General features: G+C 48.8%; 1 protein-coding gene across 2 annotated transcripts in view; it reads right to left on the reverse strand.

Annotated features, from left to right (window-relative positions):
- Positions 1-3498: 3498 nt before the first annotated feature.
- Positions 3499-15913, reverse strand: part of CCDC13 (coiled-coil domain containing 13) — a 38546-nt gene continuing 26131 nt past the window's right edge. Inside the window, exons 13-17 of one of the 2 annotated variants that reach the window (XM_088654487.1) lie at positions 14636-14764; positions 7137-7291; positions 5440-5575; positions 3993-4098; positions 3499-3813 (exon numbers count right to left, since the gene is read on the reverse strand). In XM_088654487.1, the coding sequence (XP_088510613.1) occupies positions 3685-3813; positions 3993-4098; positions 5440-5575; positions 7137-7291; positions 14636-14764 (655 nt within the window). In that variant the 3' untranslated portion in view covers positions 3499-3684. Of the gene's footprint in view, positions 4099-5439; positions 5576-7136; positions 7292-14635; positions 14765-15913 lie in introns of both variants that reach the window. The other variant, XM_035129831.3, reaches the window with a different exon arrangement.

Below are 15913 nucleotides of genomic sequence, written 5' to 3' on the forward strand. Positions count from 1 at the left end.
ATACAGTACAAGCAGCACGCCGCAAAGGCACAAGATTCAATCAAGTTTCAATCGAGTATTATTAGTACAAAAAGAGAACAATAAGAATCTTGTGCCTTTGCGTGCTGCTTGTATTGTATTGGACTTTTGAAGAAATTGGCAGCATTAGCCCATTATTTCAGAGCTTCCCAGTCCAGCAACAATTGCCGCTTGTGGGGAAACCCGCGAGCGGGATCCAGTGCCGGATTTATGTATATAAACACTGAACAAGCTGTAGTTTAGGGCCCCACTCATGCCACCCCCCCAAAAAAAAATTAAAAGGAATAAAATGGATTTACATTTCCAAAATATAAGATAAAAAACAAATAAAATAAAGGCTACATACAGCAACAGTGTTTTATATTGTGTAGGCTCCTAGGATGTAAGCCATGGGCCCCGCCTGCTCACCTGCTCCCTAAAAAATCACTGGTTTGCTCCTTTCTATATATAGGGTGCCTACATTCTGCATGTGCAAATGGCTTTAGATACCTATGAGGTCCATAAATTACCATATACCAGTAGCATATATTCAACACAAAAAAACAGCGACAATTTGTTGCTGACAAAGGACAGCTGGACATATGAAGGGCCCCATGACCTTCAGTAGCTTAGGGCTGCATCAAACGTAAATCCGGCCCTGATCCCAGCACAGCAGCCACGTTCTCCCCTCTTGCGTTTTCCAGCCACTTGCTGAAGAAAAGCATGCATTTGCAAGGCGGGGCTGGACTAGATGACCTGTGGGAGTCCCTTCCAGGTTTACAGTCCCATAAATCTCTGGCTTTCAGAAGCATTGCGTAGGCACGATGGCTAGCAGCCCTCGATAGCCCTCTCCTCCTCCATGAATTTGTAAGATCCTCTTTTAAAGCCATCCAGGCTGGTGGCCATCCCAGCCTCCTGAGGCAGGGAGTTCCGCAGTTTAAAACTCTGCGCTGCAGCTTTCTTTTGTCTGGACATTCAGCTTCACTGGATGTCTATGGCCTCCAGCATTGTGACGCAGAGAAAGTTTTCTGCATCAACTTCTATAATGCCTCCTCTTTCTCAGCTTTTTAGCCAAGAGAAAAAAAGCAAGGAAAAGGTGACATGATAGATAGGTGTTTGGGAGAGACGTCCCAAACGCTGCAACTTTTCTTACAGGGGAGTCACTCCCATCCCTTGGATCGTTTGGGTTGCCCTTTTCTGAACCTTTTCCAACGGTTATGTTATCCTTTTTGAGGTGAGGCAACCTCATTCCTCTGCATGCAGTTTCTCCCCACCCTAGCAGTGTATGTACATAAGACAGATAGATATTTAGTTGCCAATTTAGGATACCACTTCATGCACGTGCAGGAAGTCAGCCGGTGGTCCATGAAACCTCCTGCTCACATTAACTTTCTTAGCCTTTACGGTACCACAAAAAACTCTGCAGAGTTTGCTGCAACAGATTAACACAGCTACTCTTCTGCAAAAACCATGGCGTCCCATCTTTCCATCTGTAGGGAATTTCCAGATTTACAGCGGATTGGTTTTTTTATTGCTGCACCAGGAAATTCAGACTGTAACAGTTCCTCTATTTGTTTGTTTTTAACCTATCTCTAACGAACTCACAGGGACGCTGGGTTAAACCACTGAGCCTAGGCCTTGCTGATCAGAAGGTCAGCGGTTCGAATCCCTGTGACGGGGTGAGCTCCCATTGCTTGGTCCCAGCTCCTGCCAACCTAGCAGTTTGAAAGCATGTCAAAGTGCAAGTAGATAAATAGGGACTGCTACAGCGGGAAGGTAAACGGCGTTTCCGTGCGCTGCTCTGGTTCGCCGGAAGCAGCTTAGTCATGCTGGCCACATGACCTGGAAGCTGTACGCCGGCTCCCTCGGCCAATAACGCGAGATGAGCGCCGCAACCCCAGAGTTGGTCACGACTGGACCTAATGGTCAGGGGTCCCTTTACCTTTTTAAAAGAACTTACAGTAAAAAACCGGTTGGCATCCTTCCCTGTGTTCATAGAATCATAAAAGTTGAAAAGTACCCAAAGGGTTATCTAATCCAAGTCCCTACAATGCGGGTGGAGCTGTAAACCTAGTACTTAATTGCAAACATGTAGAGCAGAATTTGGAATTCCCTTATCCGATGTAAAGTTGAATCTCGCCCCCCGCCCATTCCCGACTGCACTGCATGTTGACACGTTTTAATTTTCTGCCTTCCTGAAGGAGGTAGCTGTGGAAGTATCAGCTTTGCACATTACTGCCTCTCAACGCAGAAGCCACCGTGAGACATTATGGAAGATAATCCCTGACCCCCAAAATGCCTGGAATGTCAAAGGCCTGGAAACGATGCCTTATGAGGAACGGCTTAGGGAGCTGGGTATGTTTAGCCTGGAGAAGAGAAGGTTAAGGGGTGATATGATAACCATGTCCAAATATATAAAAGGATGTCATATAGAGGAGGGAGAAAGGTTGTTTTCTGCTGCTCCAGAGAAGCGGACACAGAGCAATGGATTCAAACTACAAGAAAGAAGATTCCACCTAAACATTAGGAAGAACTTCCTGACAGTAAGAGCTGTTTGTCAGTGGAATTTGCTTCCAAGGAGTGTGGTGGAGTCTCCTTCTTTGGAGGTCTTTAAGCAGTTCTTCCTAATGTTTAGGTGGAATCTTCTTTCTTGAAGTTTAAATCCATTGCTCCATGTCCGCTTCTCTGGAGCAGCAGAAAACAATCTTTCTCCCTCCTCCATATGACATCCTTTCATATATTTGAACATGGCTATCATATCACCCCTTAACCTTCTCTTCTCCAGGCTAAACATACCCAGCTCCCTAAGCCGTTCCTCATAAGGCATCGTTTCCAGGCCTTTAACCATTTTGGTTGCCCTCCTCTGGACACGTTCCAGCTGGTCAGTATACTTCTTGAACTGTGGTGCCCAGAACTGGACACAGTACTCCAGGTGAGGTCTGACCAGAGCAGAATACAGTGGTACTATTACTTCCCTAGATCTAGATGCTATACTCCTATTGATGCAGCCCAGAATTGCATTGGCTTTTTTAGCTGCTGCATCACACTGCTGACTCATGTCAAGTTTGTAGTCTACCAAGACTCCTAGATCCTTTTTACATGTACTGTTCTCAAGCCAGGTGTCACCCATCCTGTATTTGTGCCTTTCATTTTTTTTGCCCAAGTGTAGTACCTTACATTTCTCCTTGTTAAAATTCATCTTGTTTGCTTTGGCCCAGTTGTCAAGTTGTGTAAGCTTGTCTGAGAAAAAGTCAATTATTATTATTATTATTATTATTATTATTATTCAACACTGCCTCAGCTGATGAGTTGCCAAGATCACGCTGCTCATGAGGCTGCTTAAAGTCTCTGGATATTACTCAACCTGAATTTACAGGTATGTGACAGAATCCCACCAGAAAATAGTGAATCTGGAAGGACCCCGGTAGCACACCTGTATCCGCTGTGTCTGGTTGCCTTCTCTCTCTAAAACAGAAAGCAGAGACCAAACAAGGAATGTCCTTTTTCCTTTTGTTGAGAAAATAAGATACCCTTTTATCTTGTTATGGCTTTGCCAAGGGTGACAACAACGTCCTGTATTTACAGATTTAAACAGAGCAGCATTGCAGGCACATAAAGCAGGCCCAGCTGTTTTCAACACAGGCCAATCCTTTAGTGGCAGCTCATACACCAAAGAGCAGAGGAGACCTAAAGTTCCACCAAAGAGACTGTTACATGTCCATCATCGTGGGGTGAGAAGAGCTGACCTCTAGGGGCCTCTGGCTGGGAAGAGTTTCCTACGTCTGCTACGTCTTCAGCAGGTCTCCTCACTCCCTCCTGCAAGTGTTCAAACAGATATCATTTCGAGGGGCAAACCTGGCCAGGTGTAAAGCGTGTGAGATCCCTGGGATTCCCCAATGACTCCCTCCCTCCCTCCATAGGGCGCTCTGGGTGGGCTTGGCTTAGTTCCGGTCCTGCTTCTGCTGCCTCAGAGCTTGCAGGAAGATGTCCTTCACCTGCCCCACAGTCTCCTGGTACAGCCGGAAGTCTTCCTCTTTGGTCTTCGCAGAGTCCTGCAAGGCGATCTTCAGGCTTTCGTTCTCGTCCATCTGGATCGCAAGCCTGCAAGGACACAATCGGTCATCTGACCTTGATGTCGTGAAGCGCTTGCAAGCTGGGAAAGCAAGGCAGCCTCTTCCAGGCTTTTTTTAATTTTTATTTTTAAAGAAAACCACTATGCAAAGCTGCCTCTCTACCCCCGTGATGCTGGAGAATACACACGGTTCTGAAAATTTTCAGATTTTATTTATGTTAAAAGGAAGCTTCTAGTTGTCATGGCCAGGGGAGGTGCTCCTAATGCTGCCATGCAGATCTTTCTATGGGGAGCTCCATATTTAAGGCGGCGGCGGCGGCAGCCTCTGAATAACAACAGAATTCTTCAGCACAATTGTGGCTGCATGTGCTATCTTCGCAGCGCTACGGGGCTCTTGTATCAAGACCAGAAAGAACACCTTTTGCTCTGGCTCAAAGCAAGAGGGACCATGTGGAACCTCGGTTTACGAACACCTCGGTTTACGAATTTTCGGTTTACGAACTATCCTAACCCGGAAGTTAGTAAACCGAGGTGCCCGAGGCCTACTGAGCGTCCGATGCCTTCGGGGAGGCCGGGCCTTCGCTCCGATGCCTCCCAGAGGCCGGGGAGCGCTTTTGCGGTTGCAGCCCAGTTGCGGAAACGCTCCCCGGCCTCCGCGAAGGCCCTGCTGCTTTAGGGGGTGTTTTTCCTCGTCTAGAACGGATTAATCAACTTCCCATTACTTTCAATCGGAAAATTTGCTTCGGTTTATGAACACTTCGGTTTATGAACAGACTTCTGGAACCAATTGTGTTCGTAAACCGAGGTTCCACTGTATCGATAGCACTCCCCGGGGGTAATAAAAAAAATTAAATCCTAATATCCTTCCCACCCTCTGCAGAGTTCAAGATGGCCTCCCTTGCCACCCCCATTTTATTCCCACAACGTTATCAGGTAGGCAAGGCTGAGAGACGGCAATTAGCCTGCAATCACCTAGTGAGGCTCATAGCTGAATGGGGATTTGAACCCGGGACTCCCCATCCCTAGCCCAACATTCTATCCACTCAGCCACATGGGCTTTGGAAGCAGAAAGAGCACTGCAGAGGCTCTCTTGGCTGTGTCGATGAATGCTGTTGTGCAGGCATGCCCGGTCTCTTAAGGCCTTCGATTGCCCACTCATTTTAAGGGTTTCCTTCTGAAATTTCCTTTCCATCTTATTGATTGCGCTGATATCCCACCTTTCCCTCCAAGGAGCTAAAGGTTCTTCTCTCTGCTTTCCTCCCCGCAACAACCCTGCGAGGTAGGCTAGGCTGAAAGATGCAGTGATTGGCTCAACGTCACCCGGTGATGATAAACGTGAGCTTTCTCAAAAGGGTTAAGGAGCATCCTACCTTGTGGATAGTTCTTCTATTTGGGACTCCAGGGGCACCTCCGAATGTTGTGCTGTTGGAGGGCCGCTCCTGTCACCCACGTTCCAGTCTAGCCTGGTGCTGTTGGGCGGCTGAGCTGTAGATGTGGGGCCTGTTGCTGAAGGAGAACACAGAATTTCCCCCTGCGTTTCAGAACCAACCAAGTCTCCACATTCGTAATCGCCAAATACAAATGCAGCAGCGTGGTATTACAACATGCCATATACAGAGTGAACTCCCTGGGGTGCAAGCCTGGGCGGTGTGTCTGGAGGTCCTGGGCTGCCCAGACGGCAAGACACCCCCCCCCCCTCGGCCTCGCTGATGGGCTCCAAAGGAAAGCAGAGCAAGACGTTTGGCACCAGCCTGGCTGCAGGAATTGCCAGAAGGAGGCATGCAAGGCGCCATCCAACCGTCTTAGGGGCTTCGCTCGGGATTTGTGTGGGGTTTACTCCTGAGCCTTTCCTATCGCGAAAAAATATTGGGGGGAACTAGGTATTAAGAGTGCTAACATAAATCATATACCCCAGTTTCCCAGTGGCCCTTCAAAGTACGCTTCACGCAGAGTTTATAGAAAAACAAAATATGCAAACAGAAGTTGACTTGGCTAAAATACACCACCAAGAGTTTAAAGATCAACCTAGCATGAAACCCCTGACTAGCAGTAGACCTGCTTAAAGTATACAGAAGAAAAACAATAGGTTTGCTTTCTTTAACAGAAAAACAAACTGACTCAGAAGAGACTTTAAACTAAAGATAAACACTCTCTCTCCCAGCAACTTTACATACCCACATTCCAACCCTTCAACCCATACTCCCACCCAACCGCCACACAAAATGCTTTCCAACAGAGCCTTATATACATGGAGTAGAGCCCACACTTGTGAGCAATTAAACAGAAATTACCGGCACCTGTTTTTCTTAAACAGACAGTATTGACATTAGACAGGCTCAAAAGCAACTTTGATTATTCAAGAAACCCAACATTTTCTTCTCCTGAAGATATCCCAAAAGGAAGTGGAGGTTTTCCGTCTCCTAAATGGGCTAGCCCACTTGCCCCTCACTTCCCTCTACAGCACGTGCTGAAACCACCTTAAATAACCATTGGAGCTGCTATTGATCTTGTCCTCTCAATGTTTGCATGCAGGGAAAATTCCTACCTCCCCGAAGGTTTGAGACCCAATAATAATAATAATAATAATAATAATAATAATAATAATAATTTATTTCTGTCCCGCCCCACTCTGGGCAGCCTTCAACAGAACAGAAAAACAGAAAAAAACTTAAAACATTAAAAACTTCCCTAAACAGGGCTGCCTTCAGAGGCCTTCTAAAGGTCGGATAGTTGTTTATTTCTTTGACATCTGATGGAAGAGTGTTCCACAGGGCGGGTGCCACTACCGAGAAGGCCCTCTGCCTCGTTCCCTGTAACCTCACTTCTCGCACTGGCTCCCCTCACTTGGTTTTGCTGGCTAGTCGAAGCTGTTTTCTCGGGTGTGGCTGCTGTCACATGCTGAGAGCTACTGGGAGCCACAGGTGAGAGCTGAGTGCAGAATGGGGACCAAAGGTGGGCAGACTACCCCAGAAGGAGCATGATGTGCCCCCACCACCACCACAGGTACTCCTCCCCCATAGCTATTCAACATAAATGCTTCTCTTGATGCTCTCGTCCACGACGTTACCTGCTTTGTTCTTAGAGGGGTTCTTTGGGGCGCCAGAATTCTTCCCCGACTCCGTTTTCAGATGTTCAAACTGCTGCTCTAGAGCGATGTACTTTCGCTGCTGCTCCTGGAGCTTCTTATCTGCTTCCCAGACCTTGGTGGTGCTGTCGTCCACCCTGGCATTCAAAGCAGAAGGATCCATAGAATCAATGAATGGCAGAGCTGGAAGGGACACCCCCAGGGTCATCTAGCCCAACCCGCTGACATGCAGGAATCACACCTAAAGAGTCCATCCATCCTTTGTTTATAAACTTCTGAGGAAGGGGAAGTCTGCCACCTTCTGATTCGGTGCAGATTTTATTATAAAATTTATTGAAGCAGTTGATTAATTCTTACATAACAAAAAAAGCCAGCCATCGACATATATAAATCTTTGTTACTAGCTTACCAATTTGATGTACAGATATTGAGAAGAAATGGAATAAAGAATTAAGAGATCTCAGTTTTGACCTCACATTGGGAAACTGTTTTAAGTGCTATAACAAGGACATCTCTGGACCTTAAATTGAGGCTCATACAAGATAAAATAATATTTAGAATATACTGGACCCCATTACATTTGTTTAAAAAAGGGCTATCTAAGGTATCTAACCGCTGGAGATGCAATAGGGATAATGCTTCTCTAAAACGTATGTTTTTTCATTGTCCTATATTGAAAGATTTTTGGCAGAAGGTAATTGAAACTATCAAAAGAACTGTACGGAATAATCTTACATTCAAAGTGCAAATAACCTTTTGAATTATACACCCAGCACATGGAACCTTACAAAAGGACAATGTGAGTGGACTCTCAGTGCCCTAAAAATGGCAAAAAGATGATTATTGATGAATTGGAGAGAGAAAATATGGTGGCTCCCTTCTACAATTAAGTCTTATGCAAACTCGCAACATATGAACAACTTGTATATAAACTCAGACTTGCCATGGACAAATTCAATGATATTTGGAATCCATTCTTACAAATACTGTACTGTAATGGTGTTATGTACTGAGCTGAATCCTAGAACAATAGGATTCAGAATCAGCGGGAGCTACCCAATCCAACTCCAGGTGGAAGTGAATCCGCAACCTGATTGGCCTGCTGGAGCAGCCAATCAGGCGGCTGGCAGAAGTGAATCTGCTACCTGATTGGCCTGTAGGAGCAGCCAATCAGGCTGCAGGCAGAAGTCAATCCACAATATAATTGGCCCACAGGTGTAGCCCTGAAGTAGCCAATCACGCAAGGCCCATTGTGTAAATAATGTATATAAGCAGATGGTTTTGGGAAAAGAGCCATTCGTCTTCTCTTCTTCTCCTTGATGACTACGAGCTGAATAAAGAGCATGAAATTCACTCTCGACTCCGAGTATATTTCACTGGCGACGAGGATGGGATCCTGCTGAGCTGACCGCCACCACGCACTGCACCGCAGCACCGCCACCCGCTGCACCGCTGCATCGCACCGTGCATCCAGGCTTCAGCTCCAGGACCCAAGGAACCCAGAATGGCAACCGACAGCAGCTTCTTGCCATTCAAACCAGCATCAGGAGACTGGGAAGGGTACGCCGCCCGTTTCAACTTCCTCCTGCAAGCGAAAGAAGTCACCAACGATGCCATGAAGAGGGCGACATTCTTCAGCGTCTGTGGAGAGGAGACGTTTGAAATCGCCCGGGCTCTCCTTGCACCTAGAGATGTCGCTACCATCTCTTACAAAACAATAATGGAACGGCTGAAGGAGCACTTTTCACCACAGCCCTCGGTGGTAGCTTGCCGAAATGCCTTCTACGCAAAGCGGCAAGCCCCGGGGGAAACCATAACTGGGTTTGTGACCTCCCTCCGCCAAGCCGCCCGGTTATGCAACTTCTCAGAGTTGGAGAACATGCTTCGTGACCGCCTCGTCGGTGGCCTGAGGGACGAGATGTTGCAACGACGCCTCTACGCCAAAAAAGACCTCACGTTCCAGATTGCTCTGGAGGAAGCCCTGGCAACCGAAGCCGCCGAGAGGTCAACGCAAGAGGCACGACCGGCCCCGCCATCCCAACCGAGGGTCTACCACGAAGACCTCACCGACGAATCCGAATCTGACAGGGAGGAAGTACACCGAGTACAGCGGCGCACTCAAGCAGCACACACACCACAGCAGCCTCGACGAGAAGGAGGGAACTGTGCAAGCTGCGGGGAGAACCACGAGAGGAGGACCTGTCGTTTCCGCAACGCAGAGTGCAGGCAGTGCAGAAAATTGGGACACATCGCCCGGGTGTGTCGGGCTCGACTCACCCGTCGACAAGCATCAGATGACCGACCCAGGAGCCCCAGGTCACACGGCACCATGCACCAAGGCAACTCGACGGAGATCACGGACTACCAGGTATTCCAGTTGCCCCATCCCAGCACAGAGAAAATTTATATAGAGGTACAGATAGAGGGAGCCCCATGCCGCATGGAGCTGGACACGGGTTCAACTCTATCCATAATCTCGGCCCGAACATTAAGGGAACTGTGCCCTAATGGGGGTCCCAAACTAAGGCCGGCCCCATTCACCCTCCGGGACTTCCAGAAACGTAAGGTCCCTACAATGGGGGTGGGGACCTTCAGGGTGCAATATCGAGGGCGAAAGCAACAATTGGACTTGCTGGTAGTTAAGGGCCCCTACGTTAGCTTACTGGGACTGGCATGGTTTGGACCTCTGGGGCTAGCCGTTACCGGGGTGAACCGCACTAGCTTACAAGTGGACGTGGACGCCATATGCAAAGAGTTTCCAGAGGTTTTCGATGGGGCATTGGGACGATATACAGGACCCCCCATTGCCCTACAGCTAGACCCCGCTGTACGACCCATCAGGCACAAGGCCCGCCGGGTCCCGTTCGCCCTGAAACCCCGCATAGACGAGGAATTGGACCGGCTCGTGGAGCAAGGAGTGCTGGAGCCGGTGCCCAACGCCCCCTGGGAAACTCCAATTGTCACACCCGTCAAGCCTAACGGTTCGGTCCGCATCTGTGCAGACTACAAATGCACCATAAACAAGGCTCTCACGGCCCATGCATACCCAGTGCCAGTGGTCAGCCATGTCCTCGCCACCCTGGCTGGGTCAAAAATCTTTGGCAAACTGGACTTGGCCCAAGCGTATCAACAGTTGCCTGTGGACGAAGCCACAGCAGAGGCTCAGACGATTGTGACGCACAGAGGGGCATTCAGAGTAAAGCGGCTGCAATTTGGCGTTAGCGTGGCACCAGGCATATTCCAGAATCTAATGGACTCTCTCCTTAAAGGGATTCCTGGCGTCACCCCCTTCTTCGATGATGTACTGATCGCCGGGCCCACACCAGAGGAATTTGAGGACCGCCTCCGCTCCGTCCTGCACCGTTTCCAGACGGCGGGCCTCAAGGTGAAGCGGGAAAAGTGTTTACTGGGAGTGCCGCAGGTGGACTTTCTGGGATTTAAGGTGGACGCAGAAGGGGTCCATCCAACCGGTGACAAGGTACGGGCCATTTGTGAGGCCCCAGCGCCCAAGAGCAAGCCCGAACTTCAGTCATTCTTGGGACTATTGAACTTTTACCATGCCTTCCTTCCCCATAAGGCAGCGGTAGCGGAGCCCCTACACAGACTCCTAGATAAAAGGGCCCCTTGGGTGTGGGGCCAGCGACAAAGGGCCGCATTCCAGGCAGTCAAGGACTTGCTCGTCTCGAACTCGGTCTTGGCACACTTCGACGAGAGGCTGCCAGTGGTGCTGGCATGCGACGCCTCTCCCTATGGCATCGGCGCTGTCCTGGGACACCAACTCCCGGATGGAAGAGAGGTGCCGGTGGCATACTTCTCCCAGACGCTTGCTGCAGCCGAACGAAACTACTCACAGATTGACAAGGAGGGTCTGGCAATCGTGAAGGGCGTAAAAAAATTCCATGATTTCTTGTACGGGCGGCCCTTTACCATAGTGACTGACCACAAGCCGTTGCTTGGCCTGTTTGCCCCCGAGAAGCAGACCCCCCAAGTGTTGTCTCCACGTGTCCTCAGGTGGTCAATTTTCCTTGCCGCCTACCAGTATGCACTAATCCACCGCCCTGGGAAGGCGATGGGCCACGCAGACGCACTCAGCAGGCTACCACTACCAGAAACAGGCCCCGACCCAGCGCCTGCGCAAGAGGTTATGACCCTGGAGCTGCTTCCCGACCGACCCATTCAGGCACAAGAAGTTGCGCACCATTCCACAAAAGATAGGGTCATCTCCCGGGTCCTGGACTGGGTGTGGCGAGGATGGCCCAGCAGCAGCCCCGGGCCAGAATTCGCTGGCTACACAAACCGCAAACATGAACTGTCGGCCCACAAGGGGTGCCTGTTATGGGGAAGCAGGGTTGTTGTTCCCCAGCCCCTCCGCAAAAGGGTCCTCACAGCCCTACACGAGACACACCCAGGGGTAGTGAGGATGAAGGCCCTTGCCAGGAGTTATGTGTGGTGGCCGGGGATTGACAGAGAGATAGAGGCCTGGGTCCAACACTGCCAGACCTGCCAAGAATCCCGCCCGGATCCCCCAAGGGCCCCAGTCCAGCCCTGGGAGTCCGCCCGACATCCATGGTCACGCTTGCACGTGGACTTCGCTGGCCCCTTCCAGGGAAAAACATTCTTCATAGTGGTGGATTCCTACACGGTCGCACTGGTACCGTCCACTTCTACGGCGGCAGCCATCCGGGTACTACGTAAGCTGTTTGCAACCCACGGGCTCCCTGACACCCTCGTCTCGGACAATGGAACCGCATTCACGTCAGAGGAGTTCCAGACCTTCACAGCGCAGAACGCCATCCGCCACATCCGCTCAGCACCATTCCACCCTGCCACCAATGGCCAAGCGGAGCGCATGGTGCGGACCACCAAGGACAGCCTCCGCCGCATAACACAAGGGGACTGGGAATACCGCCTTGCCACATTTCTTCTAGCACAGCACAGCACCCCAAGCACAACGACGGGCCGGAGTCCAGCTGAACTACTCATGGGCCGGCGCCTTGCAACTAGACTGGACCGACTTCACCCCGACAGAGCTCAGGATGAGGTAGTGGTGGGGAAAGGCAGGAACCCCCGGACATTTGTGGCCCAGGACCCAGTGTATGCAAAGAATTTTGGGGCAGGCCCAGCATGGGTACCCGCCACAGTCACCAAGGTGACCGGTCCCGTGTCGTACGAGGTACTAACGGAAGGGGGGCAATGTTGGCGCCGCCACTGCGACCAGCTACGGCGACGATTCCCAGGAGGAACCCGGGAGGAGAGCGGGACAGAGGGGTCCCAAGGGGACAGCAGGGCAGTGAGGCCTGTAGAGCGAGAGGGGTGGGCAGGGGAAGCAGAAGCAGTAGGCACAGAGGGGCGCCCCGAGGCTGGAAGGACACCGGAACCAGAGTCACAACCTAGTGGTTCAGTGGCGCCAGACCAGACAGCCCCGGCACAGCCAGCAGCCTCGGAACACGAGCCAGAACCAGAACCCCTGACCAAGGAACACCCCAGGCCACAACGCACACGGAGGCGGCCAGCAGACCTTGGGGACTACGAATGCAACTTCCCGGGCAGGACTGGAACTTAGAGGGGAGGGGTGTTATGTACTGAGCTGAATCCTAGAACAATAGGATTCAGAATCAGCGGGAGCTACCCAATCCAACTCCAGGTGGAAGTGAATCCGCAACCTGATTGGCCTGCTGGAGCAGCCAATCAGGCGGCTGGCAGAAGTGAATCTGCTACCTGATTGGCCTGTAGGAGCAGCCAATCAGGCTGCAGGCAGAAGTCAATCCACAATATAATTGGCCCACAGGTGTAGCCCTGAAGTAGCCAATCACGCAAGGCCCATTGTGTAAATAATGTATATAAGCAGATGGTTTTGGGAAAAGAGCCATTCGTCTTCTCTTCTTCTCCTTGATGACTACGAGCTGAATAAAGAGCATGAAATTCACTCTCGACTCCGAGTATATTTCAAATAGGTTAAAATCTGGTGAATTACTATAACAACTTTGTAAAGTTTTTCCCCTCCCTCCTTTATTTTCTTTCTACACGGGTGCTGTTTCTCTTTCTCTCTCTTTTATTTACGTCTCACCGTGTTTAGGGCACATATAATTATGAATTTTCCTAACTTTCAATAAAGAATAATAAAAAATGAATGAATGAATGAATGAAAAAACTGTGCCTTGATCCCAAAAACTGTGATGCAAAATTTGGCTTTGATGTCCAACGACTAAAGAACCTTGCCTTGTGAAAATCTGACTGTAACCCACTCTACTGAAGCTTGGGTTAAACAAACTCTCTCTTCAGATCTTCTGTGCATCTGATGAGATCGGATTCAGCAAGTAAGATCAGGTTTCCGCAAGGCACATAGCCGCAGAACAATGAGAAAAGCTCTCGGACCCAGAGGAATGAATTTGGTACACAATATGATCAAGCGAAAGCGTGGACGAGCCCTTAGTGGGAAAAGTCTTGAGACTTCAATTGAGTAAGAGTGCCGATTTAAGTTCTCTGTAAACTAAGTTTTGTGCCTCTCTTGCATAACCATCAAAACCCCAGCTGAGCATAATTCAACGAACAATTTAGTTTCATCCGAGAAGTAAGTGCCTCCTTGTACTTTTGAACTTCTGGGTGTGGAATGAGTGGACACTGCATCTTAGAACTATAGAGTTGGAAGGGACCATGCGGGTCATCTATATCAAATTCCTGCAATACAGAAATATTTTGCCCAACACGGGACTCAAACCCACCACCCTGAGATTAAGAGTCTCATGCTCTACTAAGGTGGCCTTTATGGAAGTACAACACCTTTCTGCTGAAACAAAATTTAAAAATTCCTTCAGTAGCACCTTAAAGACCAACTAAGTTTTTATTTTGGTATGAGCTGTGTATCTGAAGAAGTGTGCATGCACACGATAGCTCATACCAAAATAAAAACTTAGTTGGTCTTTAAGGTGCTACTGAAGGAATTCTTTTATTTTGTTTCGACTCAGACCAACACGGCTACCTACCTGTAACCTTTCTGCTGCTTATTCATAAACACTACCACAAATAGTTAATTCCAGACCTCTCCCGTGTTAGTAACGGGCAGAGCCAGATCTTTAACATGCCCATAAAACCACCAACGCCCATCTTCAGGGAGGGTACCTCTCTGCCATAGCTGCCTCCGGGATCAGAGGCCAGTTGCCGAGGAGCAACAATGTGAGGTTATTGTCCCCATGTCTTGGTTCATGGGCTTCCAGCGGTTGGCCATGGAAAGGGACCCCCGAGGGTTTTGTAGCCCCTTCTCCTGCAACGCAGGAATCACAACTAAAGAATCCCGGATACAGAAGTCAGAGGCTGTTCTTAGGCCTTGCAGTTCTTTCCGACTTTACGTTTTCAAATTGCAAAAGAAGAAGAGAAGTGCCTTGCAGTTCCTTGGTTTTCCAAGGCAAGGGAGACTTGGGGAAAGGGGAGCGCAAGAGCCTGTTTCAAGGTGCTGTCATGTTTTGCGCTCAGGAGCCCCTCACCTTTTCTGCAGGATGTTGACCATTTCTATCAGCTTGCCCCTTTCTGCTTCAGCGGCTTGTCCCAGGGCCTTGTACTCTGCAATCTGGATCTTCATGGTTTTCATGTCTATATTATCAGGCTCAACAACACTAAAAAGGAGAAAAAAGGATCAGAGGTTCCCCCAGATAACCTGCGTTCGTCCTGACCTGCTTGCACAAAGTTGAGGTTAGAGTGTGTCGAGTATTTTTTGAGCCTTTACTCTGATCTGCTTGCAATGAAGTTATACGAGACTGAGAGTTCATCCTGATTTGCTTGCACGATGTTTACACATCTATCAGTTAATCGTTCATTCATCCCACACTTTCCAATGTGCATTACCTTGTCATGTTCCTAACCACAAAAAGTCTGCTGTTGTTTTTTAAAGCGGATTTCAATCAGTAGAATGACAGAGCACTTTTTAATCCACTTTTCCTGTGCCTAACTAAATTTCCCAGTATGCTCTTTAACCCCTCCTGAAAATTACTGAGTGTCTAGTGAGGACCAAGGTTGGTTTTGGATTGCAGCTCCAGCAATGAGGTCAATGGTATGTTTTATTGTATGTGGTGGACTTGTAAAAGGGTAAAAGAGTACTGGAAAAAATGTTTAAAAGTACTTTCCCAAAAAACCCAGAGTCCTTTTTGTTGGGGATAATTCAGACGGAAATTCCCAGGCGTCAAAAATGGTTATTTAGGTATGCCACTACTGTGGCCCATGTTTTGTGAGCCCAAAAATGAGCGAGGTCCCAACTAAAGAAGAATGGCAACTTAAACTGATGGAATATACACAACTTGCAGATTTAACATATAGAATAAGAGAACAAGAAGAACATATGTTTAAAGAAGATTGGAAAATGTTGATTGACGATATGGGTGAAAATTGTGTATATTTAAAAACGCTGATAGCATTAAGATAAATTCAACAGTGTAAATAAGTTTTGATGGATGCAGTAATGGAAGATTCAATGGTTTAGTCAGGGGTCAGCAAACATTTTCAGCAGGGGCTGGTCCACTGTCCCTCAGACCTTGGGGGGGGGGCAGACTATATTTTTTGGGGGGGGATTTGAACTAATTCCTATGTCCCACAAATAACCCAGAGATGCATTTTAAATAAAAGCACACATTCTACTAATGTAAAAACACCAGGAAGGCCCCACTAATAACCCAGAGATGCATTTTAAATAAAAGTACACATTCTACTCATCTAAAAACACGCTGATTCCTGGACCATCCGCGGGCTGGATTTAGAAGGCGATTGGGCCG

Source organism: Zootoca vivipara, chromosome 11 (genome assembly GCF_965207765.1).
Source record: "Zootoca vivipara chromosome 11, rZooViv2.hap1.1, whole genome shotgun sequence".
In the NCBI taxonomy this organism is placed as follows: Eukaryota; Metazoa; Chordata; class Lepidosauria; order Squamata; family Lacertidae; genus Zootoca; species Zootoca vivipara.